The sequence below is a fragment of the Melozone crissalis genome, unplaced genomic scaffold (genome assembly GCF_028551555.1).
Source record: "Melozone crissalis strain CALT ecotype California unplaced genomic scaffold, PUWL_Pcris_2 ptg000045l_1, whole genome shotgun sequence".
Classification (NCBI taxonomy): domain Eukaryota; kingdom Metazoa; phylum Chordata; class Aves; order Passeriformes; family Passerellidae; genus Melozone; species Melozone crissalis.
Window position 1 is genome coordinate 29,039,069 of NW_026535823.1, and position 27,742 is coordinate 29,066,810.

The window sequence follows — 27,742 nt, forward strand, 5'->3', positions numbered from 1 at the left end:
CTGCTTATGCAGAAGAAAAAGCAGGGGGAAACAGACACTTGTTTGAACACACAAATCCTCATAGATCTCTTACTCTTTTTTTAACTGATAGCTAATGAAGATACAGATTCCTGGTGCATTTTTGTGCCTGCACAGGGCTCTTAGGGGCATTTTGGAGGCTGTGAAATCTTGAAGAAACAGCTGTGAGGCTGTGGTGTTTTTGAGGGTCCCCAGGACAAGGTGAGAGATGAGAATCTGACTCCAAGTTCTCAGAAGGCTGATGTATTATTTTATGATCTTATAATAAAGAATGCTATACTAAAACTATACTAAAGAAAGGAAAAGGAGACATCAGAAGGCTTAACAAGAATGATAAAGAAAAACCCGTGACTCCTCAGAGCGTCGACACAGCTGGACCATGATTGGTCATTACATTAAAACAATTCACAGGCTGGATAAACAATCTCCAAATCACATTCCAAAGCAGCAAAACAAGGAGAAGCTGAAGCTTCCTAGGAAAAGAAATCTCGGTGAAGGGATTTTTCAGAAAATATCATGGTGACAATGAGGCAGCTTGGGCTGTGATCAAGTGTCTTTCCCATGGCCATTTTTATTTTCTTCTTACACAACAGAACTAAATATTGTTACCTGGTGACTATTATCTTAAAAATAAGTATCCTGTGGTGTTCTTGCTTTCTGTAGTATTGCTTTCCTACACTTGTGCACATCCACTAAGATTCCACCCAGCTAAAAGCATTAGAGCCACCATGAGGAGATGGGTTTGCACAAGGTGTCCACAAAAATTTCACATGTAGGGGACGTTTCTCTCCCCCAAAAACACTTTAGAAAACAAGGAATTTGATTTTCACATTGCAGTGGCTGTGCAGGGCCATCCTAAAGCCAGGTGATCACTCACATCAGCTTTAGAGGTGGAAACAGCCTCGTGGGGCTGGCGAAGGGAGGAAGCTGAACTGACATTTCCTTCATGTATCTGCAAGGTACACACTCCTCATAACACAATTTTGTGCTAATGTCCAATTTGCTGTACTGGGAAGCTTTTCCCTGGTCAGCAACCAGACACATCAAAATTACAGGGAAGTCACAGTGGGAAATAACACGAGTTTCCTCCTCCTTCAAATTAAAAGGAGGGAGCAGGCTGGGTAGGAATCACACTGCTGCAATAGGATTGATTGACTTTAATGTGGAAACAGTTGCACAGTTCAATATATTTCCTTGCCAGAAAACTGGGAATTTGTTTCCAAAAGGGCAAAGGCCTCTGGGATGTGTCCTGATTCTTTGTGGTTGGATCTGTGCTGCTGTCAATGATTTACTGCAGCATTTTGGAGCCTGGTGGGCTCCATGCTCCTTCCAGCAGTCCTGAAAAGTTGAAAGCTTTGTTTTGCAGCTGATCTGCAGCAGACATCCACGTATGGCAGAGCAATGTGGTGGGGCCTGGCTCAGCTCTGTGCCTGGATCCTGACTGTGTGCTCACTGGCTTTGACACCAGCCCAGGCGTGCAGGGAGCTCCAGGCACTGCCTTCCCACAGGTAAGTCTGGTCCCTTCCCCTCTTTTCCATGCAGGAATTACCAGCACATCAATCAGCCCATCAGTTTGACTTGAGGCATGTGCACAAAGCTACCAGGGAAAAAAAAAATTAAAAATTGGCAGCTGTCCAAAGCCCAAGCATCATAATTCTTTCTTAAAGGAACTGTTTGCACAATGATTTTCCTTTTACAGATGACTATTAAGCCTTCTTAAACTTCCTTACCAAAATTAGCAGGCTGGGTTTGGGCACTTGAAATGAATTCTCTACACAGGATGATTTATGAGTTAATATTTTTCATATTCTTTTGCATTCTAATTATTTTACACTTGAAAACACGAAGCTAACAAGTGCATGTGAATAACCCAGTTTTCAGTCCAAGCCAGATCCTCATTCCTCAGGTTTTTTTTTTCCCCATGAACAATATTATTAACCTATCCAAGTGTCACTGGGCTTTGAAGGAAAAGAATAAACAAGTTACATTTTTTCTAAAGCTACAGTGTCATGATAGGAAAATGGATGGAGGATTTTTTCTACAGCTATTAATTTCAAGCTTGTTGTAAAGGCAAATATGATTTAGGAGGATCAAAAAAAGGTATCAGTGATAATTGGAACATGGAGACAAGGAGAAGGCAGAAAGGAAAAAACTGTGGCAGTGATACACTTAATTATGAAGGCTTATTCCGATAATCCCTTTTGAAAATGAACAAAGACAAGATTTTTGATGTTTGATGAACTTATCAAACAAGGCAGACTAATGAAGAGGTAAATGTAAAATCCAATCGAAGGTGAGCCAATTAAGTACTTTGGGAAATGCTGAAGGATGCAGCCCACAAATCCTCCTGTCACAGCAAAAAGGCATCAATACCTGCATGTCCTCCAGCCCTGGGTTCCTGCAGGCTCTGGGTTTTCACCTCACACAGGATCTGCACCCACAGGCTCCCTTACTTGTTCAGTAAATCTCTTTTGCCCAGCCTCTGATGAATCCCCCATGAGCTCCACACCTCTGCTTATTATCAATATTTCTCTTTGGACTGCAGTCTTGTAAGCAAAACAGACTGCTCATTAGTTAATCACCAAAATAATAATAAAAGTAATAATGTTCTGACTCGGAATAAACCTTTAAAATGGTTTGAAGGCTGTGGCAAACGCAGGGTTGTGTTTGCATGGCACAGGTTGCTCCTCAAGACAAAGAAATGGCTCACACAAATGAAGGTTTAGAGTAGAGGCAGAACTAGAGATTATAGTGGCTGGGCTGGGAGGCAGGAGAAGTGTTTTCTGGTTGTTGTGTAGTGATATTCAGAGTATGTGCAGAGAGTCTGACCCAAGAGCCACTACAATACCATACCATACTTTTCTCCTTTCAAAATATTCCTCTTGTTTTTTTCTTCTCCTCAGAATTTGTGTGTTTGGCTTTAGAAATACTCAACCAACAAATTTCTTAGTCAAGGTCCTTTGCACCTTGTTCTCTCAGCACTGTTGGTGCTCTAACAATTCCCAGCTCTCCACAAAGACCATGGAAAGCAGGGTCTGATTTCACACCAGGAAAAATCCCGACCATAAGCCCACATGGGTGTAAAGAAAGTGACCTCAAAACAGGCTCAGGAGTGATAAACATCCCTACTCCTGGAGATTGTGATGTGCTTCTGAAAAGAAAGGCAAAAAAATTAGCTTTCCTCTAAAACCTGTCTCTTCAGGACATTCCTTCTGTTTACTCAGGATGATTGGTCACATAAATATATATATATATATATCATAGCAATCTACCTGTTGGAAAGGACAAAGATGTCTTGGGAGAGCAGGAATCCCAAGACAAAATCCCCAGCTGCTGCACTGGCTCAATTCTGATGGCGAATGCTTGGATGGGACATCTTGGGATGCTTCCCATTTCCTACAAACCAGTTTCCTGGTGGAAAAACACACTCACTGAGAAAATTTTCCCCCTTCCAGCCTTCAGCCCCTCTCAAAACACAGCTTCAAAGACCTTAGAGCACTCTTTCTTCCCCTCCCTAGAAGAAGCAGCAGAGATGTTAATTCTCCAGCTCCTGTTGACTGTCAGCTGAGCCAGTGGTCAGGATGGACTGATTGCTTCCCTTGCCAAGAGAAAAAAGTAAGGATCCGCTGTAATGTATTCATTTATCTTCAGATGTGTCTGTGATGAGGATGTACACACATTAATTATATATATTATACATATTCATCATTCTGAAGCAGCCAGTAAACTCATCCAAATATGATGGAAATGCTCCTCTGCTAGAGAGGCTCTTATTTACCCTGGTGTAAACTGGGGAATAAATTCATTGGAGGCAGCAGAACAGGAAAAGCAAAATCAAGGCAAGTGGTGGAAGAATCAGGCCAGAATACTTGGCCAAGACTTTCTTCCTTTTCTGTCTCAGATTTAATTAATTATCCCCTGATTCCTAATGCAAATAGTCCAGCGAAAAGAAATTAGAAGCAGCCTTCATGCATCAGCTCCTGTTCTCATATTTTTATAACATTTCACATATGTCTTCATAGTTTGAGAATTTATTTTCACATACCTGACATAATTCTGCTTTCTACTGAGTTTATCTTATCCCTGCCTTTTTGTTCCTGTGCTTATAGACAATATATTATCAGTAAATAATATGGCTTTTCTCCCTTTATTTTCCCCCCCCTTCCTAGTTTAAAGAGCAGCAATTCTCATTAATAATCCATCAGAAATGTTGCAGGATCAGTGTTGTAATTAGTGTCTGTGTCCATCTGAGCCTGGTGCACTGCAGGACAAAGCATATGCAGCTGGAAAAATGCCATATTTTTCCAAGGTATAAAACAGAGATATTTTTAAACAGCCATTCTAAGTTCACACGTACGAACTCCAGGCAAACCTGATCTCTCAACTCTCTGCTGACCCTCCTGCCTTTATCACACACAAAGTCTTCAAGCCACACACACACATAAATTAGGAATACCTATTGAAAATTATAGTTTTAACATGAATAGCTGTTTAAATGATTGCATTGTGGCCTGTGGAGGGGATGTCTGTGGGTCACACACGTGGCTGTGTCCCTGCAGCACCGGTACCGGCGGCTGGAGCGGCCGGCAGAGTTCGGAGGGCGACGCTGCGCTGGGCACCTCTGGGATGAGCAAGCCTGCCGAGCTGAGACACCCTGCTCAGGGCCACCAGGGTGTGGGCAGGACTTCCAGTGCAAGGAAACAGGTGAGTGACCCAGGCACAAACCCCTGACTAAGAGGTTTTGGTCCTTCCTGGGGTCTCGGGTAGTTGGTTGTTAATTGATGCCCCCAGATGTGCAGGATGTCTCTGTTTCAGCCCGTGCATCCGAAGAACGAGTCTGGACTCTTCAGGTTTTGGTCTTGAAGTTGTTTATTAATTCTTATCTATAAAATTTTCTTTCTGCCCAGCCAAGGTCTGCTCAGCAAGGCAGCCACAGGCACTCTGACCGCCCTCAGGGTGGTGTTGTCTTTTTATACCACAAACTACATATAACATATTTACACTTAATTTCCAATACCTATCACCTATGTTAGACAGTGCACTTCTACTCTAAACCAATCCCAAAGTGCCAGCATCACTGCAGAAAATGGAGAACAAGAAGAAGAAGGAGAAAGGCTGGACACGCCCAAGTTCCTCCATCTTGTCCCCATAACCACCATACCAAAAATCCTAAAATCTACATTTTCACCCTGTGATAATTTTATTATTATACCATTTAAACCTCTGTGACTTTCAGGTCCTCATAAAAGGCTGGTAACTTGCTCCGGGGGTCATAATCAAATCCCCAGGTATTCTGGGCTGCATGCCAGGGTCTCTGAGGCAGGGTTCCTTGGCAACTCTGGACACCCGAAGGGATGTGCTGAGTTCTGACATTGGGGGTATCAGTCCCCTGCCCCCGGCAGCAGGAGTGTGAACCAGTACAAGAGAAAGCAGGGAATTTCCCCTCTTCAGTGTTGTTTCCCCCCACTTTTACAGAAATCCATCCCTGCTGCACTCAGATTTGGGTAGAAGAGAAGGCTGTGTGGCATGGAGAATGTGAATGTTTCAGTGGAACAAAGAGAGTAGGAATATTCTGCTCTAAGTGCTGTGCTGTGTGCTCACACTCCCCTCCGCTCCCACAGCACACCACGTTCTCCCCTGCTAGAGACAGAGTTCAATCATCAATCCAACCAGCAATCTGTTGGGGTGATTTAGTTATTTTTAGCCACCTCCAGCTCTGAGGATCAGGATATAAAACGGCTGTTCTCTGAAAGTTTGACTAGCCTTGACAGGTTTTTGTTTCTACACAAATGGCTCAAACTTCCTTCCTGAGCATTTAATGAAAATTCGATCAAAATTTGGAGCCACAGGCCAGCTCTGTGACCAGCTTATCAGCTGAAGCAGGTTATCATCACTGCACTGGGGTAAATTAAGCAGTGCCAGTGCCCTCCTCAAGGCTTTCTCCACGCTCCCAGAAGCAAAAACCCTTCCACATTGCCTTTCCTCCAAATACCCATTCTTGCAATTAATTATTGCAATAAACCCCCCCAAATGCCTCCTGTGATGGGAAGAGGAAACCTTCCACTTTAATAAGATGTAGTTCCTTAAGCCAAGGGGTAAAGCTATTCCTACAGCAGCTTTCCAAGAGTGTAATTTTAGAAAATATAAAGTCAGGGCAGGGAGGTGATCTCTCCTTGATTCCCACCTGACAGAAGCCCATGGGAGTGGCCAGCTTGGACACTGTGCTGTGTTTAGGTCCCAGAAGCTTGGAAAAGCCAATTCCCCATGGAATTACACTGCGCTTAACACGCAGCATGACTTCTTGTGGCCTTGAGATGTGGGTGAAAAACAGCCCAATCAATGCAAGCTGCCAGCCAGGATTTCTGGAGGGGGGATAAGCCACCGCCTGCATCTGTGCACTTTAGGGCGCTGCATTCAACGGCATCTCGTGTGCAACGGAGACTGGGACTGCAGAGATGGCTCTGATGAGGATAATTGTGAGGATGAAGATATTGAAAGCCCTTGTGAACATCTGTTCCCAATCCCAGGGGTGGAAAAAATAGTCCAAGGGTGAGTAGTTAATCAATAGCTGCTCCTCTTGCAATCAAAACAGGATTATGTTTCTTATATTGCTCTTCCTTAGTGATAGCAGTGATCCATTAATTGATAGGGGGCTGTACCCAAAGGGGAGGTGCTGTCCCAAGTGACCATGGGTGGCAATGAAGGTTCATTCCACCTTTTATTTCAATCCTCCATCTCAGATCTATTGCCTGACCACAGTACTTGTGATGCCCTTTTATACTCCTGAAAAAATAGATCCCAGTTATCTCACAGCTTTCTCCAGTTGTTAAAAGTAAGAGACTAAAGCAAACAGCAGACTTTGGAGATGCAGAACCCTGCTGGCATTCACCATTAAGGAGATTTAGCTCCAGGATTTAGGACTTCAGAGCACAGATTCAAGGCAGAGAGCCTGAGCTCCACATGAGTATATGTAAATACTCCTATCAACGAAAAGTGTTTCCCTGCTCAGTTTCAAATTTTGATTAGGTAATACAGGAAAAAGAGAAATCCAGAATCAAATGAAACTGAAAAACAAATTGTGACTGTGACACTTCTGTTGAAAACCTTGTATTTTAACCAAGCCCAGTTTCCCTTGGAGAACACAGCCCTGTCTGTGGTAGAGGATTGGGATGAGATGATCTTGAAGGTCCCTCCCAGCCCAAACCATTCCAGGATTTTATGAACATGGGCTGCAGGATGAGGATGGAGCCAGCCATTGTGTAACTTCCCCATCAGCTCAATCCAACACTCTCTGGGGTCCGTGAGATAAATGTCACCCTGGCCCAGGGCCTGGGAGGGTCCATCAAAAGTTTTACAAGGCATGCATTAATTACCACTGAGAACCCTGTTTAATTCTGCTCTCTGGAGTGTTTCTCCTACAGAACACACAAAAGCAGTGGCATTTGCTATCTTAGTCCTAAAGATGGTTCCCTGTTGAGAAGAGCAGTGCTGCTGCTAGTTTGAATAAAGCTTTCACTTTGGGCCATGCAATTACATGGAATACTAAGTAATAGGAGGGATTTCAGAGGGCAGCAGCTGTGAGGGCTGGAGAGCAGGAAGAAGGAGGAATAAGGAAATAATAAGTGACAGACTTGGCAAAGCACAGGCTTCATGTCTAGGGAGGGTGTTAACTACCCTGAGAAACGGGACCATTATTAAAAAGAAAGAGATTAAATTAAGACAGAAAATAATTGCAGAGAATGCCAGGAAGCACTTTGTGACAATGAGATGCATTAGGCTCAAGAGGAACCTGGAGGAATTCCAGGACTTTGGGACTTTCATAGCTGTGCTTGCTGGGAGGGGCTGGGCAACTTCACTGATTTCTTCCATTTATTGCATGTGAGCCCAAAGGAATGCCTTGGAAATAAAATGGCTGTTTGCCTCCTGGTAGCTTTGGGAAGGAGACAGCAAGGAGATAACAAACCCAGCCCAGCCTTAAGCTCTATTCCAATTCCTCAGGAGACCTGAGGATGGATAACCTGGTGGTGGGGGTATCAGTGACAGGAGAACCTGTGACAGAGACCAAGGCAATAAAATCAGACTGATGGATAAATTCCTTGTGAAAAGCGCCCATCACTTGTTTTTTATTTTTTTTTAAGTTTAACAGTAATAAAATGGTTATAAAACTAGTAATGTAATTAGAGTAATAATAATTTGGACAGTTTGGATTAGGACAATATGAGACAATAGAAATAAAGAGTTATGGAAGTCCAGGTACCTTTTTCTGGGCAAAATAAGCCCAGAAAAGGACACACATTAACAGAGGATTAACCCTTAAAAGCAATAGCCTGTTGAATCTTCATGCATCTCATACATGATGCATAAATTCCATTCAAACAAAGGATTCAGTCTTGTCAGTGTCAACTTCTTCCTCTTAACCCTGACGGTGTCTTCAGGAATGAGCAAGGCAGGAAGAAGTTCATTTCTTCTGATGAGAGAGCAATAAATTCTCTTTCTCTGAAACATTTAGGTGTCCAATGGCTGCTATCTGGTGCAAGTACCTAATTCCTTTCTTAAAAAAAATATCCCACATACATACTTCCTATTTTAACTACAAAAGTTACCTATTTTAACTACAAAACTACCTATTAACTACAAAAGTTACCTATTAAGTACAAAACTACATTTACATTTACATACTGTTAAAATGTTAATACAGCGCTACTAACCAATACAACAAAATAGATGTGGTAAATATCTGCGTAGAGCCATGTAAAGTGCACTTTTCACATTCCTCTCTCCAAGGTACAACATCCTGACAGAGGAAGGGAGGCAGAACATTTATGACCCGGGGTATTTTGGAGGGTTCTGTGAGTACGTGTACAACGGGGAGTGGCGGGAGCTGCGCTACGACGCCGCCTGCGAGCGCCTGCACTACGGCGATGATGAGAAGTATTTCCGCAAGCCCTACAACCTCCATCTGTACCAGTTCCTGGTGAGTTCCTGGTCTGCAGGAGGCCAAATTTAGCAGCAATTCCTCAGCAAAACAGCCAGACTTCCTCTTGGGATTTCTGCTGGTCAGAATGACTCCAAGATGTGTTAGAAAGTCTCTTTTCCCAGCCTGGTGCTTGAAGGAGTCAGAACTCTTCTATTCTTGTTCTCAAGGTTGTTTATTGTTTCTTATCTATAAAATTCTTTCTCTGTGCTGCCGAGGTCCGTTCAGAGGCACTCTGACCACCCTCAGGGTGGTATTATCTTTTCATACTAAAAACTATGTGTACATTATTTACAATTACTTCCTAATACCTATCACCGATGTTAGACAGCTAGTTTTTCCTCTAAACCAATCCAAAAGTGCCAACATCACATTAGAAGATGGAGGCCAAGAAGAAGAAGGAGAAATGTTGGACACACCAGGATTCCTCCATCTTGCCTCCTGAACCCCTCATTCTAAAAACCCCAAAATTCTACATTTTCACCCTGTGATAAATTCATTACCATTCTACTTAAACTTTCTTGACTTGTAATTCTTTATATAAAACTTGGTAATTTTCTCCATGGGTCAAGATCAAAGACACAGGGGCCTTGGGCTCTGTGCCGAGGTCTCTTAGCCCTCTTGGCAGGGTCTCGAGTCCTCCAGGGCAGCCAGAGGAATTTCCTGGGTTCCAACAACTTCCCACAAAGATATCAGGTACATTCCATATCCAGTTGTTTTTAAGGTACCCCAGCAGGCACTCGATGTGTAAATGTTGGTTTATGGTGCCTCAAGCAATGCACGTGCTATATCACCCAGGCATCCCCACTGCTTCCTCTGGCCCAGGCAGAGCCAAGTGAGATGTCTAAATTTTTCTAAAAATTCTGCTAATTTTTCTCTAAATTCTGCTATTAATGAGCTGTAGAGCTTGCACATCCTTTTGCCTCTCTAGTGACTGAGCTGGCCATGTGTAAAATGGTAACAATGCTGTTGGTTCAATCTTTGAAAGCATTTTAAGTCTACAAGGGGCATAAATCAGAATTCTGATTTATGCCCATCACCAGGGGTCACAACACCTCCAGTCCATAAGGTCATGTCTGATGTTGGACACTGATCCAAGCAGAGCAAGGATTCATTTTGGGTCTCCCACATCCTAAGTGGGTGCCCTGGCCATGCTGTTAAACATTTATAGTATTTTTTGACATGAATGAATGAAAACACATTATTCCTGGGAAATATTATTCAATGCAAGTAGTTTTCATGCCCTCCCAGCAGGCAGAGTCCCTTAGTCCCCAGTTTGAACACTGGGGCTGGCTTTTTACAGAGCTGGCAAATGACAGAGCTCAGGCTCAGCAGAGCTGCTCGATTCCACGTGCCAGCAAAGCAGAGCTGTCAAGGAAAAGGTCACTTCTCTAAAACACAGGCAAAACAATGTTTGTTTTCTAGCCTTGCCATTGTAAATTGATGTTGAATTTTTCTTTTCCTAAATAAATTCATCCAGAAGCAGGCTGGAGAGAGGAAAAAAAATCAGTCCAAATCATTAGGATTTGGCAGAGTTGTAAGGAACTGGAAGGAAGGTTTTATAATGAGAAGTGTCAGGCTGTCTTAATAGCTACCATTACCAACTCTGGCTTTGAGTGGCTAAACACAGACCTTTCCCCTGCTTGGAGATGGAAGAAGCAAAATGCTTGGCTTTATCCACGTCTCTCACATATTTCCAAATGAAATGGCACGGGACTTAATTCCTTATTCCACACTCACTGAAGTCAGTGCTGGTGCTGTCAGGAGCATCATGGGCTTTAACAGTGGTATTCTTTCAAGAAATAGAGATTAAAAAGGAGGGGAAGTCCCTGAAAAATTAATGTCTGCTCCTTTCATTTTAGGCTCATGCTGATTCTGGGTTTGCTTTTGAGTTTTACGACGATTCAAAGGACCTGCTTGATGCCCTTAAAAGTGATAAATCCAAAACAACAGGCTTCACCATTGGAATTGGGCCTGGAAGTTCAGATGTCATGCTAAACCTAGGCCTCACTTTATCAGGTGGCAAAGGATCCCTGAAGAATTTCACACAATATGATGCAAAGGTAAAAAAAAACCAAACCAAGCAGATCAGTGATGCATCTGCTCCAGTCGCATCATCTGTGCATGGCATGGTCTGGCTGTAACTTATGTCAGTTTATTCTCTCAATTGCATTTTTTAACACAGGGTAATTGTACCTTAATTTGTTCATGTAATTGCAAATGTATGATCGTTAGGAATCCTGTTTGCTGTTCTTGGTATGTTTCAGCAAACAGGGAGTGGGAATAAAATTGAATTACGGAGTGCCACGGCACATGTCATCTCACCCCATCCTGTTTCATGGCTACACTGAGCACATAAATAAAAAAATGCTTGAAAGTGACAATGAGGGAGGAGGGAATATCAAGATGCTGATCAAAACAATTATCCTCAAGGAATGATCTCTAGTAGCAAATATATCTTGCTCAAATTAATACGAGTTGCCTCATGACGGGGAAATGGGCTACTTTTAACAGGAGGTTAAAATACCACGCTGAAAAAAATAGCACCTGATAATAGGGTGTACTTCTCACAGAGGGCTTGCATCATGGACTGGCAGGGATGACCTCTTTCCAATCTAATAACATGAGTGCTGGTATTTCCCACATTTACCGTGCCCTATCTCCACTTCTCTCCAGGCAGCTGACAGAAAACAATAAAGAAGAATTACTTTGATGGTGTTCTGAGTTAAAATGCCCTTAAAAGCTGTTTGAAATGAGTACCATTATAGTATTTACTGTGCCCTTGTCCAGACTCACATGATGTTTGCAGCTAAATGATGATCAGTTATTGGAGGAATCATTTAAAGGGCTGCTCGTGTTGCAGGGGAGACTTGTGCAAAGCAATGGCAAAAACAGAGGTGGAGCCTTGGAGCTGGTGGTATATCCAGGAAATTACTCCTCCATCAGCATCTTTCTGGCCAAGGAATCTCCCCTCTGATGGGCTGGCCTTGACCCTTGTGCTTTGCTACTCATTGAGTTTGTGAAAAAAGCAAAAAGGGAATAAACAGTATGGAAAGGAAACAGGAAAAAGAAATTGCAGAAATGGAGAATGGAGGGGAATCATGTGGAGCCCAACTCTGATCAGATTCACACATCAATAAAACCCCCATATTATCCAACCTCCCAAGGCCCTCCACCTCCACAGCAAATCAGAAAGAGACTTTAAGAAGAGAATTACCATGATTTCATTTAAATCAGGCTTGTTTTCATGCACACAGTGAGAGACAGTGAGAGACTCAGGCTTTCCCCCGCAAGTCTAAAGCCTAGAAATTCACTTGTTTAAATTCATGTTGACTGCAGCTCCTCTCTCCTTTACCTGCAGGAGGTTGGGTTCATTAGAGCTGTGACCAAGGTGCAGACAGCCCGCTTCAAGATGAGAAGGGACAACATAGTTTTGGATGAAGATGTGCTGCTCTCCCTGCAGGAGCTCCCAGACACCTACAACTATGGCATGTATGCCAAATTCATCAATGACTATGGCACCCACTTCATGACATCTGGAACCATGGGTGGTGTCTTTGAGTACATCCTTGTCATCAATAAGGACGAGATGCGAAGAAAAGGTCAGAAAAATCAAAATATATCCTCTGTTCTCAGCTTTCTGCTTTAAACCTGGTATTTCCAGTCTGGTGGCACTACTGACCATGTGGCTTGGGATTAGCTTGAGTGTCACCAAATGTGGTTCCTGCTTTGATTTCAGAAGTGCCTGGGTGAGGGTTTGGTCATTAAGGAAGGAACCTGAGCATCATTTTCTCCATTTCTTGCTAATCTTCTCCTATTTCTTGTCATCTTTGCTCACCATGAAATCTTGAAGGCTGCAGAGCCACCCAGAACTCAGCAAATCAGCCCTCTCACATTTCAGCCGGTCATAGCAAGGGCCCCAGTGGAAATACTGCACTGCACTCAGCAATAGCTCTGCCACTTCACTCTGCTTAGTGCCACATCTGGAGATTAACAGACCCCTGTTAGCTCCAGTTCTCAACAAATTGGAGTGTATGAGGCTGGAGGGCCCTACCTCTAAATCTCAGTTAGACAAAACACCCACTGCAGACGCCGAGAGCCTGAGAATTGCCATTGCTAGCAAGCCAAAAATGTAACATTTTTCCTAATCAAAAACATGGGATACAGAACAATAACATGGGATTTTAGCTCAATAACCAGGTTGACAGCTTTTGTAAAGGCGTCAACAAGGCAATAGATCCCATTTTCCCTAAGGGCCATCATTCTGCTGTGCTGAGGGTGCCACTGCCTTGGTAACTCCAGGCCAGACACTGATGAAGAAGGAAATTGTGATCTTGGACAACAGGTGCAAATTACTGTAATTTCAGTAATTTCAATAATTTTCATGGTTCTGCCCCAGATTCTGCCTCTGGTCTGAAATGGTTGGGCCACATCAGCATTAGGATAACTATGCACTCCATATTGCACATTAACCATGCCAATTTTTCCACAAGAAATTACTGATTGAGAGAATTTTCATCAAGTTCCTGAACCTCCAATGTTTGGAAACATGATGCCTCTTCAAATTACTCCTTCACTTTGAAGGGTGAGTGATATAAAAGTGAACAAGGTCTTGGCAAGCAAGTCTTCAGGAAGCAGACTGCCAATTTCAGAGGAAGAATTAATCAAGAGCATGTGGAGGCAGGCTATTATTTCACTTTATCTTGTGCTTGCTGTGTATGCAAGGAGATTTACTGCTAAGAGATGCCTTATCTTAGGAAAGAAGGATACAGAAGTCCAGCAAAAGACAAAAATGCACCCCAGTAGAGATGCAATTTTCATTCTAATGCAGCACCATTCTGTAATTTTCATCTAATCCTGCCTCTGCCAGAAAGTCCACCCTTACAAAGCCAGCAGTGCTCTGTGTCACACAGTGCTGACCCAGAAGGACCCACCTGCAGTGCCTGATATGCCACTGTCTGAAAGCATTTAGCAAAAAAAGCCCTGATTTCTCTAATGTTGATCACAGCCATGCTTGGAGGCTGTGTTTGCAAGAGGATTATCCTCCTTCCCTGAGGAATGGTTAGGATCAGGATACAAGTGCTCAAGTCTTAAAATCAGAGCTTCCTAAGATGAGTCTGAAGCTCTGCAGATGCATCACTGAGCCCCCACAGGGCTGCTTTAGGTCAACCACTGCATCCTCAGGGCCCACCCAGCCCACCAGGCTGCTTGCTAAAGGCTCTGGAACACAGAATATTCATTTTTTAATAGACCAGTGACTAAAGCACAAATTCAGGAAAAAGATCACTTGGCTGAGTCCTCCCTAAATGAGACACAGCTTAGGCGGTCACTGAGCATCTGGCTCGGACTTTGAGCATTTAGGAAACCTGAATTTTGAAAATGAAATCACCTCCTGTGTTTAGGTATCCACAGCTCAGTGCAGAGCTCAGGGCTCCAGTTTTTCTGCCAGACCCATTCCCAGCTTTCAGGCTGCAAGGGCTTATATGGATGTGGTCATGAGTGAAATAAATACATATGTCAGAGCGAGGTCCCTCGTTGCTCTGCCATCAATATTTTTCATTACTTGTTTTTAAAATAGATTGTTATGGTTCTATTATTTAGCAGAAAACAGTATAATGTGTTCACACATTACAAGAACATTTATGGGAGGAACATTATGCGCAGAGTAAATTAGAAAGAGTCTTCATATATTCTGATTAATTCAAAATGCAGCAGTAAATCTTATCACTCGAGCACATTTAACTATCGCAAATTATATCATATAAAACAAAAAAAAACCCTATCAGGGCTCCCCCCTCAAGCACTAATATTTACTGAGGCCACCCTTTTGCAGTGATAACCACTTTTCATTTATCAAGACTCGATCTCGCCACGACCAATGGCGAATGGTATCGACAGCCCCTCGCTGAACATAATTACTCAACAGGAACCATGGCAAATCAATTAATCAGGGTGTTCCTCAAGTTTAATTTTATGGCACTCCAGCACCAAGATAAGCAATCACTCATGCTGCTTTGGGTGAGTGAACTTTACCCACTGTGTTTACAACTGTTGAACAGTTTAGTACAAGTAATTGAGTGCTACACATTTAATCTTTCTCAAGGGCCCAGTTTTGCAGTGGGATGCAGTTCCCAATTCAGGTCTAGAGTGTGTTTCAGGTCTCACCAGTTTGCAGGCCCTTTCTCAGGATGCTGAGTTCCTGAGCAGGGTTTGGATCCACCAGGCCGAGGAGCAGATCTGTGTCCCAGTGAGCCTCTCCTGTAGGGTGGGCAGATGGGAACAAGCTTGCAGGTGACATCCCAGAGGGACCTGGAAAAGCTCTGGGCCCTTGGGAACCTCATGAGGTCCAGCAAGGCCACGTGCAGGTGGTGGAAGGGGATTCTGCCCCTCTGGTGAGGCCCCATGTGCAGTGTTGCATCTGGGATCCCCAGCGCAGCAGACACAGAACTGGTGGGACAAGTCCAGAGAAGGCCACAAAACTGATTAGAGGAGTGGGGAACCTCTCCCATGAGAAAAGGCTGAGGGAATTTATGTTTTTCAGCCTGGATTTTTCTTATCCAGTCTTCAGTGAGACCTCACTGCAACCTTCCAGTGCTTAAAAGACATTACAAAGACAGGTTTTAATCAGGGCCTGTTGTCACAGGACAAGGTGGGATGGTTTTAAACTAAGAGGGCCAATGTAGATTAAAGAAGTCATGTTTTACAATGAGTTTGGTGAAACACTGTTGCCTGTAGAGGTGGTGGATGCCCCATCCCCAGACACATTCAAGGGCAGGTTGGATGGGGATCTGAACAAACTTGTGCAATTGAAAATGTCCCTGTCCATGAGGGAGAGAGGCTGGACCAGATGGACCTTAAAGGTCCTTTTTAACCCACACCACTCCATAATCCCACAAAAACAGAGCCATGAGTGTTTGGGCAATATTTTAAACACAACAAGGCAAGGCCCTGCTCCCCAGTGCTGAGGGGAGGCTGTTCAGCACACAGTGCTCCAGGGTGGCACTTGGACACAGGTTTCAACTTCAGACCATCAAACCACAACACACAAACCCCACTGACCTCTTTCAAAACCACCCTATGCATCACCAGGCTTCTTTGGAAAACACTTTAAGGTCCTCTTGACAAAAAAGAGCAATATAAAAGTTACCTGTTACTTACAATACCTGCATTTACTGAAATCAATGGACTTTTTAACTACTAAAGAGGACGGCCTCATATTTGCAGTACACTCAAGTGCTTACATAAAACCAGGCTGTATGAAATATGCACATTGCTTACCTTAGTGAAACCACCTCATTAGTTCCCTTCTCCCCTCTGCAGTTGCTTCATGGCTCTCCAGTTACATATTTTCATGATGTATGTGGTGGTGGTGCTGGCAGCAGCAGGCAGGAAAGCTCTGGCAGCTCTCAGCACACGCACACCTTTCCTAAGGTGCTGCTTAACCCATTAATGATCAGATTCCTAAACTTATCTAATTTTTAACCATTAATGATCTGATTTCCTAAATTCAGATCCTGAATTTAGGAAAATTAGTGAGGATCTATTGATTTCAGCTGCTGTTCCTGGCTTTAGTTATGAGTTATTCTGTGAAAAAAAACCAAAGTTTGTTGTTAAATACATAGATCAAATGGTGCCTGAAGCCTTAAGATTTTTACTTTCTTCTAATATTTTCTAAGGAAAATATTTTTGCACTTAATATATGATAGGTGCAATATACCCCAATAAAATATTGGGGTTTTCCACTGTCTTCTGCCCAAAATACCCTTTGACTTCAAAATACATGCCATGAAAGTAACTAAATCTTTTCTTCAATGATAGAAAAGAGAAGCAGGAAAATGAAAAGCACGAGCCACTGAATTTACCTGTCTGCTTTCTGCTTTGCAGCCATCAGCATGGAGCAGATAAGTGCCTGTGTTGGGCTGTCCCTTGGCATTACAGCCAGCAAGGAGAACCTGGATCTGGGTGTAACCCTGAAACACTCTGACTGCAAGCAGAAAGGATTCCTGAATACTGGTACAGCAGCAGGGCTGGGGTCTCCTGAGGCTCCTTGGGTCACTTGTTTTGGGCACAGAGATTTGTGTAGGGTCACACAAGGTGTGAGGAAGGGAGCTCTGGTGCCATCCCCCAGACAGGGTGGGACCACAGAAATTTTGGGTTCATGTCTCCAGGAGTATTGATCCCTCTTAAAAGAGCAGGAATTAATGTAGCAATATATCTGGATTAGAAACAGAGGCTGTGGGGTGGCTAGGAGGCTGCAGTCCACAGCAGTGGCAGACTGAGTCAGAATTGACTCTAAAAAGTACTCGAAGAGTGTAGGAACCCCCAGATTTGTACATTTCCTAATGAGCTATAGACAGTGTGACCTATTGCCCACGTCCTGCCCAGAAACCAAGGCTGGAGGAGTTCAGGTGTTATCAGCTTAGAGGATTTGGAATGCTCAAGTTGTCACCCTGTGATAAGGTGGCAGGGCTCACCCCACAAGCAGGGAGCACTGAGCTCACATCGATCCTGGGAGGCAGCCCCTGACAGCACAATTGATCTCCCCTCCACTGAGCAGTTTCTGCAGCCTTTTTTTGTGGAAACAGCAGCTGAATAATACCTGTGCAATTCCACTCTGCAGATGCTGGGAGCCACAGTGCAGTTGTGGAAGATATTATTCCCCGGATTAGAGGGGGAGATACCAGTTCCAGTGGAGGGCTCCTGAAGAGTTGGGATGGCCAAATGTATCGTCACTGGGGCAGGTCATTAAAATATAATCCTGCTGTTATTGATTTCCAGGTAAGGCTTTTCTGCAGTTGAAGAAACTCTGCTGCTCTAAGGAATGAAAGTGTAGTCGAGCAGATCATTTCGTATTTTTATTGTGATCCCATCACAGAACAAGATTAAATGTAATGGGCCACTGATCTGGTAACCTCTTATTCATTTCACAATGGGGAGTACATCTCCCACTGACTGCATCCACAGGGAGACAGACAAGGAGCTTAATGCTGGATTAGCGCCAGGTTAAGTTTCTGACGTGTTCCCCAACAGCTTCACAATGAATTGCAGTTGTATTCATCCCTGGTATTCTCCCTGATGCTGTCCACCCTCCTGTATGAGCAGGGCACTCACAGGGGGCTGGGGAAGGTGTTTTGTTACCCAGCAAAAGCTCTGCAAAGACAGCCCTCCTCCAGGAGTTCTCTGAGCAGGGAGCTCCTGGCTACTTTGTCAGGTGGATCCTGTCTTTCTCCACACTCTAAAAAAAGGGTCTGTGGCCATAAAAATCAGCAGGGCTCTATTTTCCCTTTTGTTTCACTGGATGCCCCATAAAATGGGAAGATCAGTGAAGCATCTTATAGGGCTTCTGAGGGGGAGGCGATGGGTGCAAGCAGAGGGGATGGAAAGGGACAGAAAAGAGTGATCCTACAAATAAATAATCCAGGGTTGAGCTGGCAGAGGCACGAGGGGGTGGCCACAACTCCTCAGCTGTGGTCAGCAGGACCACAAGTACCCCAAGATGCCAAGATCACCAGAGGAGAAGCTCGGGAGTGTGAGGGAAGGATCTCTGTCATGGCAGGGACATGATGCCATTTCTATCCCTCTTGTCTTCATTTGAAAGCAGATCTGAAAGCTCTGACAGAGAGTGGGAGAAGGGAAAATGGATTTGGGAATTATCTGTGTTATTGGCAGGGCAAGAAGGACTGTGCAAACCTTCCTGGGCAGCAGCAGAAAGATCTGATAACAGAGAAATGCTTCCAGTTCCAGCTGCAGGTTATTCACCTTTTTGCACAAGTTCCCATTAACTCTGGGCAAGATTTCTTGCAGTTTTCCAGTAAACCATGCTCTGACCTTTCTATTTTCCAGTAAACCATGCACTGACCTCTCCAGAGCTCCCTGCAACCAGAGGGGCCGCTCCAGCAGCTCTTATCTGCAGTCCCCTCAGTTTGTCAAACAGGCTTGTGCAAATTTGCCCAAGAGCTCTTCCCAAAGCCCAGCTGATCCTGATCCTCCCCCCAAATCACTCTCACAGAGCTGACACCCAGCTCTTCCCTGGAACAAATTCCTGCCCTAGACAGGGAGCATTTGCCCAGGAGCATCAATGGACAAATGTAAATAAGTGTCCTCACACAGTCCCAAGTTTTTAGCTTTAATACTCATTGAATATTAATATTCAGTCGGGCAAGTTATAATTGCTGCCCAGACTGGACTATTTTTGCTGACTGGTATATAGGAACTGGATCTTGCCGCTGGAAAATATGATGAGCGAGTTACATTCCCAAAGCTGTAGATGACAGTATTATTTCACTACATCAAAGGGCAAAAGATATATAAGCTAAATTCCTCATTCTCAGCATTTACTGGGTATTTCACAATCTGGCCACTGCAAGGGATAGGATGGTAATAAATTTTGATGATGCCCTCGGTCCAAAGCTCTTACCAAAACATTTTCTTCAAAAAGGCAAAAAGCATGCAAGAATCTCAGGGACTGTGACAGCACTAAGAAATCAGTCCAAAAAATGGGCTTACTGGGGTGTTTTAATTTATCATTCCAATCCCTACTAAAACCCCAAAGCATGTCCAGAAAAGCCAATCCCACACAAACCCCCAAGATGAGGAAGGTTTTGGAACAGTGGCTCCTCACTGGGGCAGCACCACATTTGCATGATGCACATGCAGCTGTCGAGGAAGACAAATGAGTTTTTCCCCGAGTCCTGAATTTATCCAGCAATGTCACAGCATCCCAGTCGATGCCCAGCTGAAATTGTTCTCATGCCATCCATCTCCATCCCTGCAGCTGCAGCCCATCCACGAAATCCTGCGCAGGAGCAACCTCGGCCACATGAAGAGCAAGGAGCAGCACCTGAGGAGGGCTCTGGGTGAGTTCCTGCAGGAATTCAGCCCCTGTCGCTGCAGGCCCTGCCTCAACAACGGGGAGCCCGTGCTGCTGGGGGACAGCTGCTCCTGCCACTGCCGCCCTGGGGACCGAGGAGCCGCCTGCCAGCACACCCAGCGCCCAGGTGAGAGCCCAAAGGGGTGGATTTGCCTCTCCACATGGCTAAACCGACAGCTCCTGGCATCCACATGTCAATCCCTTCTGTGTTTTGTGGCTGGGTTATCTTGGGTAGCTGGTCGTTAATTGCAGCCCCGAGATGTGCAGGATGTCTCTGTTTCGGCCCGCGCGGCTGCAGAACGAGTCAGAGCTCTTCAGTTTTTGCTCTTGAAGTTGTTTATTAATTCTTATCTATAAAATTTTCTTTCTGCCCATCCGAGATCTGCTCAGCCAGGCAGCCATAGGCGCTCTGACTGCCCTCAGGGTGGTGTTGTCTTTTTATACGACAAACTCCGTATAACGTATTTACACTTAATTCCCAATACATATCACCTATGTTAGACAGTGCACTTCTACTCTAAACCAATCCCAAAGTGCCAACATCACAGCAGAAAATGGAGAACAAGAAGAAGAAAGGCTGAACACGCTCAAGTTCCTCCTCCATCTTGTCCCCATAACCCCCATACCAAAAGTCCTAAAATCTACATTTTCACCCTGTGATAATTTTATTATTATACCATTTAAACCTCTGTGACTTACAGGTCCTCATACAAAGCTGGCAACTTGCTCCAGGGGTCATAATCAAATCCCCATGTGTTCTGGGCTGTGTGCCAGGGTCTCCGAGCCCCCCAGAGGAGTCCCTTGACAACTCTGGACACCCAGAGGAATATACTGAGTTCTGACAGGTTATGTCAAACAGCTCAGGGGATGGGGGAATGGGTTTAAATTGAAAAAGAGCAGAGTTAGGTTGGATATGAAAAAGATCTTCCCTGTGTTAGTGGTGAGGCCCTGGCATAGGTTGTCCCATTGCAGGCAGTGTCCAAGGTCAGGTTGGAAAGGGTTGGAGCAGCCTGGGATAGTGGAAGGTGTCCCTGCCCATGGCAGAGGGGCTGGAATGAGATGTTCCCATCCAATCCAAACCATTCTGTAATTTGTTATTACTATAAATAGAGATAGTAATAATAAATTTAATTGCTGGATTAAATCAAGCCTCTGGAGGGCTTGTGGCATTCCACTAAGGATGGGTGCTCCAAGGGGGAGAGCACAAACCTCAGCAGGCAGGGAGGGAAGGGGAAAGGCTCAGGTGAAGGAACTGCTCACACAACTCACCATCAAAAAAGCTGTTTTAGTAAAAAACTGCTAGATTTTTTACATTGCCAGATTTCCCACCCCTTCCTGGGATGCATTTTGACTAGAGTGTCTATTTTGGGGTGAAAAAAATATGTTTTTCCAAAGTGACAGGCTTATATTTATGTTTTCTTTGTCACTTTCTATACTATCCTAAAAAGTTAAGTGGGTAGCAAAAAAAGCCAGGGTCGGAACAGGCTCTTTCATTTCCAAAAAAAGTTGCAGCTCTCTCTGGATATTTTTGTCCTGATTCATGATGACAAAAAAGAAAAAAAAATTCTAAATCTCAGCACATGAAGCTGGCAGAAAAATCCATCTTCAGAGCAGTTCCACCAGGCAGAGCTCCAGGCCTCCAACCGTGGGCTCATCACTGGGGTCTCACCAGTGGGAAATCAAAGCTGTGATGAGACAGGGAGTTGGAGCAGAGCTGGGGAGATGGTTTGTGAGGCTGAATGCCAATCTTTGCTTCAGTGACTGCAAAGTGTTTTTTTTTTTAAAAGCTCAGGTTCTTTAAGTAGTCTCCAAATCTCAGGAATTTGTTTGGGAAGCCCAGGACCTGCCACCAAAGCAGAGCACTAGACCAGCCAGCCCTGTACCCCTTGATTTCAGCAACAGTGGGGACAGGCACACTTCTAAACTCATGGGCAATTTTTAATTTCAAATTTTCAGTAGCAAAACTAATTTAAGACCAAACTAATTTTGTTTTTTAAAAGCACAATGTTCCAGCAGATGGAAAACTCAGCTTCCCAGCCAGCACTAAGTAAGAGCACACACATCCATTTGCACTGTCTGGATTAATAAAGTGCCCAAGCCAGGCTTGAAGGCCAGATGAGTAAATAAAAAACGACAGTAAATGACAGCCATCAAGCATTCCCATCATTCAGGAGCACCACCATAATCCATAGTATCGACCACTCCTGACAACTCAGTCTGTACTGTAATGAAAAAGCTTTGAAATGACCCATCTCCAAAGGGACTTTCCACAACATCCCCACAGCTTTAGGGGACTTCTGTCCCTGTGCCTTGGTCAGAGGCAGGAAGTTGCTGCAGAGAGAGCTGTGAGCTGTGTTTTGGGAAAGGAAAACCAGAGGGTTTCAGATGAGATGCACAAGAAAGAGCTGTTGGTGTTTGGTGTGATGGTGTTCACAGGGGCCTTAGGATGAGGGAAGAGACAAGAATGTTGACTCCGTGTTTCAGAAGGCTGATTTATTATTTTATGACATATATTATATTAAAACTATACTAAAAGAATAGAAAAAAGGATTTCATCAGAAGGCTAGCTAAGAATAGAAGAAGAAGAATGATAACAAATGCTTGTGTCTCGGACAGAAAGTCCGAGCCAGCTGACTGTGATTGGCCATTAATTACAAACATCCAACATGAGACCAATCACAGATGCACCTGTTGCATTCCACAGCAGCAGATAATCATTGTTTACATTTTCTCCTGAGGCCTCTCAACTTCTCAGGAGAAAAAATCCTGAGGAAAGGATTTTTCAGAAAATATCATAGCTACAGTTTGGGGTGATGCTGATTCATCTCCTCTGGCTTCAAAGCGCCTTGATCTCAACAGACAGGGCCTGGCTGCCATAGAGCAGGGAGTCCATATCCAGAGAAGCTTCAGCCAGACCTGAAATCCCTTTTTTTTTGTTTATTTTTTCCCTTTCTCTCTGCGTGTCCCAGGTGGTGAGACGGACGGGCGCTGGAGCTGCTGGTCGGGCTGGTCCCCGTGCCAGGCGGGGACGGCGCGGCGCAGCCGGCACTGCTCCAACCCTGCCCCGCAGCACGGTGGGCAGCCCTGTGCTGGCAGGGATCTCCAGAGCAGAGCCTGCTGAGAGCACAACGTGCCTGCCATGGGGAACCTTGGAACCTGAGCTGGGCCAGAAATACTCCAGGAGTGTGATGGAATTAACCCCTGGGAGGAATCATTGACCGGGGACGCGGTTCTGCATTGGCTGGATTCACCGTGTGAAACCTGACCAAGTGCTCCCGTGGTTTTGCCCCACTAGATGTGGTGGGACCTCCATCAGATGAGACGGTTTTGCCCCATCAGATGTGATGGTTTTGCCCCACCAGTGCCCAGCACCCCTGCTGCAGCACAGGAGATGGCACAGAACCCACCCAAAGGAGGTGGAGCTGCTGGGTGACCACCGGGCTGCAGCGTGTCACGAAATAAATTCACTGTGAGTGTTTACACAACTGAGCTTGACTCCCAGGGAGTTTATATATTTTCCTTTGGGAAACACAGGAAAAGCTCACCATCCATGCAGTTGGTATTGACATATGTACCACGAAACTTTTGTGAGTTGGCACTGTCAGATCTGTAAGTCCAGCATATTGGCCAGGGCTGCCTTGGCAGCAAAGCCATATGCTGCTCTGCATGGAGAAGGCTTCAGCCTAAAGATGCTGAAGCATCCTTGCAGAATGCAAGCCCAAGCTGATGAGGAATTTTAAATAAATAAATAAATAAACAAAGCAATAAATAGAGAGGCTCGAAGGCAACCGTTGGGCAGAGGATGTTCCCACACAAGCAAAGGCTTTTCCCCTGTAAGATCAGTGATGAATTGACTATTAGCACGCAGGCATTTTATCTCCCAGGCACACAGAGCCTGAGAAGATGCTAACAGGCTGCTTGATTTAAGGGGCTTTTTTGAACGTGAGACGTAAATCTCAGCACAAGAATGCACACAGTATTGAACTGTGTCCAGAGAGCAGGGAGAGAGCCTGCAGCTCCCTGTTCTTAATGAACTGCCACAAAAACCTGGGATGGACGGGAGGCCAATGGCACTTCATTTTACTGAGCTTTTCATTGCAGGGGGAGAAGGGGGAAAAAAAAAGCCCTGAGAAGGAATCAGGCATTATGAACAACAACAGCACCAAAACCTCAAGGCACAAAGCAGCCCTTCTGTAGGCATTTGAATGGAGAGGGAGAGCAGAAAGGAATGGTGGTTTAGTGAAAGAAATTGCTCAGGTGCTTGGAAATGCTTGTTTTTCAACTGTGTGTCAGTGGGGATTTACAGGCTGACACTCAGCTGATGTAAATCAGTGTTGCCCCTTCACTGCAGCTGATTTATGGCACCTGAAGACCTGGCCCCATATTTTCTTTTGTGGGCATGTTTGCCAACGGCCAATTTTTTCACCACTATTTTTTTTGCTTGTAAATGAAACTAGGGGCTGGAAACAACAAACCATGCTGTCTCAACCCCTGAGATGGATTGTTCTGTGAAAAAATCCCTTTGCTGGGGGGCAAAGCTGTGGCCTTTTGGGCCAACCTTGCTATTCCAGGTGAAGGAGCTGTTCACCCAGAGAGGAATTTGCTCCCAAGGGTTTGAATTTGGTGTCTTCTGTGTTAGGAAATGCAGCAGCATGAAGCCTCCGTGGATCAGTGTGACTTGGACATCCAAAGAAATGTGAAATGTAGGATCACAACAGGTGATTTAATGAATTTTCTTTGGCATTGGGCTGCCTGGTTATGTGGGAACATGAGACAGGGCTCTTACACCAAGGACCAGTTTGGATCACAAGCAATTCTTACCTTTACATCGACTTCTTAGCACTCAGGAAAATGCCTGCAAGTAAATGAGTACAAAGTCACCTCAGTCAGAAAACCAAGTATGCTTCTTTTTTGACCAGAGGGGAGAAATTAATGAACAGAAAGATCTGATGCCTTGGAGGCTGGGAAAAGATGGGGCCTGCAGGAAAACAACCTGCATCCTCAGCTTTTAGAGCTGTTTCTGAAAGTGTAAATCACAGAAGAACCACCAAAAAAAAAAAAAAAAAAAAAAGAAATAATAATTCCAAGTGATTAAAGAAACTGCATGCAAAATTCCACCACGAAACATATAAATAAAAGCAGAAAAGCTATGTTTTGCCTGCAAGTGTTAATTTTTCTCACCTCACAGCCCAAGGCACTGAGACACAAACCCAAGGGCTTTCTCCAAACACCAAAGGCAGGTGGGGAGTGCCCCTCTCCTCCCTTTCCACCCCAGGGCTCAAACATCCACATGCTGAAACCCAGGAGCAGCGAAGCTGAAGTCAGAAGAAAGGAAGAAGCTGCCTGTAAGGTCTAGGGAAAAAAAAAAAAAAAAAGATTATGAGCAATTACACATTTACAATGGCAGTGGAAGAAGCTAATATATCTCATGCTGAAGTGGGCAGCAGGAGACTTGTGCAAGATGAGATAAGCAGCAGAAATGTTCGTTTCTTAGTTAAACTAAAAGCTTGGAGGGTACAATAAAACACTGCAGTTCCACCCAGGTTTTAATGAATGGATTTTCCCCTCTTGCACACTGCCATACATTTGATATAGTTATTTATCCTATATATTTCTGGAGGCATATTTCCCAGGAGACCTTGTTTATCTGGCTCATAAGCACATGATGGATGTGTGGCGCTTTGGATAAATGGTATCACAATCAGATATTTTTATGGATATAGGCAAACTGGGTTATTAACAAAGGAAGGGCAGAGAGGAACCAGCACGCAGAAGAAAATAGGGAATGATTGATGACAATACACCTGAGGCTGCAAGGTGTAGGCTCCAGATAACCAGCTAACAGCAGAGGAGATAAGGGCAGTGCTTGAGACAGAGCTGTTTCCTACCTCAGGGTCAATGTCACATCAGCTGCCCCAATGTCCCTCTGAGCCTGGCAGTTTGAGCAGGCAAAAACTCCCTGGCAGGAGCAGCTCAAAAATTGTTGCCTTCCCTTTTTATAAAGTGGAATGCACAGGCAGATACAAAACTCTTAATCCCACCAGAAAAACCTGAAACAAAAGAAATTCCAGGTTCTTGAAGAGTTTGGGGAGGGACCGGTGCTGGTGGTGCTGCCCTATTGGGTCCACCACAGTGGGACCTGTGGTGCTGCACCACAAATAAATAACAATATCGGTTTATAATAGTGATAATTACTGTATTCAACTCTAGCTTTTTGATGTACAGAAACAGGAGGAATTAAAATGGGATATAAAAGGAAGATAAATATTGCTGGCCGGGGGCTCTGTACAAATCACAAACAGGACAGGACTGCTGTGGAACGTGCCTTGAGCTGTTTTATTTTTCAGCATCAGTCTCATTACATGGTTATGACAATGGGAAGATGCCAGCAGCTCACATCCCAGGCAGCAGACCAAGAATTTAATGTTACAACTCACTTTATAAGTTTCTTGACCAATCACACAAAGCAAAAGCACATTGACAGTAGTTCTATCTAATCACCATAAGCACACGTACCTTTGGTTAAAACAATGCTTGCTTATTTTGAATACAATACTTACCTGTAACCCTTAAAACACCATACACAGAGCTCCATTATTAAGCCTTAACCTTCCCAATATCTTGCTAGATAAACTTTACTGTAGCTTAGAGAGTTATTCTAGACAAGCATTAATACACAGACCATTGTTCTATTTGTCTTTGCTTTTCTACAGTTTAAATACGTTTTCTGCTGACCTATCTCATGGCTGCTGCTTAGCTCTAATCACAGTTCTACTGTCTGAGGCCTGCCTTCTGCAGCTTTCCCAAAACCCTCTGATTTTGCAGATTCCCACAGATAAATCTGCAGGCATGATTTGACCTGAAATCTGGCAGCTGTGTTGGGTGCTCACTGGGCTCATCAGCCACCAGGGTAAAACCAGGAGTTTGAAATCTGGGGACTGCTGATACCTCTGCATGGCCTTTCTGGGTAGCTTCCAACAAAACAGCTCAGTGTGGGAGAGAACCTGGGCAGGAACAGCTACATCCATCCATGAAAGTGGGAGGAACAGCAGCATGATAAAGCAATTTAGCAATGCTGAGTTTGCAAAGCCCCAGCTGCAGCCTGGACGAGGTTCCAGCCTCACAGGTGAAGTCTCTGTGTGATGTGACACCACAGGCAGCACATGAATCCAGGCTGGGAAGCACTCCAGTTTCCCACTGCTGAAGGAGACGTTAGAGTGATGAGATTCCAGCAGGTTTTGTGCTGGGAAAGCTGGATGAGGCCATCACAACTCACCTGAAATACCTTCCTGGGATTCCCAAAGCCAGGATAACCCAGCAGCAATGCCTTCAAGCAGGGAGGTGCAAATCAATAACAGCCTCTCCATGTTTATCCTCTTCTTTTCCTCATGCAAACTTGTGAAAACACAACATGGGATTCAGGAGAGCCCAGTGAGAGGAGAATCTTCAGCAGAGAAATGGGCTGGAGCACTGCTGAACACGTGCCCTCACACCAGGGTTATTAATCTGAACTTACACAGGGAGGGAGAGTTAGGAACACCAGTAAAAGATGGTACCAAAATTTAATGCCAACCAAAATGAAACAATAAAAGCTTCAGCACAGTATTTTTTATTGCCCTCCAGGTTATAATAAATCATTAGTTAGGTGAATCAAAGCACAGAATCACAAGGACAAGATAATGTCCTTTATGAGAGATTTCTAAGCCTACAGGCTGAATATTCAGCAGCTGCTGAACTCACACTTCAGTGAGACTATCCTGATCATCTTGATGATTGTCAAACCTCTCCTCTCTTCCTCAAAAAAAAAAAACCAAAAAACCCAAAAAAATGCAAAAACTCAAATATACGAACTCAGGTACTGTCACCACTTCAAAAAAAAT

At 44.4% G+C, this 27,742-nt stretch overlaps 1 protein-coding gene across 1 annotated transcript; it reads left to right on the forward strand.

Moving 5' to 3' along the window:
- The first annotated feature begins 1,419 nt into the window (after positions 1 to 1,419).
- C8A (complement C8 alpha chain) lies at positions 1,420 to 22,983 on the forward strand. The gene is made up of 11 exons (XM_054286188.1): positions 1,420 to 1,526; positions 3,537 to 3,633; positions 4,578 to 4,722; positions 6,423 to 6,567; positions 8,803 to 8,992; positions 10,855 to 11,055; positions 12,354 to 12,594; positions 16,877 to 17,005; positions 17,613 to 17,770; positions 19,767 to 19,989; positions 22,832 to 22,983. Exons 1-11 carry the CDS (start codon positions 1,420 to 1,422, stop codon positions 22,981 to 22,983), a joined length of 1,788 nt encoding a protein of 595 aa, XP_054142163.1.
- Positions 22,984 to 27,742: the final 4,759 nt, after the last annotated feature.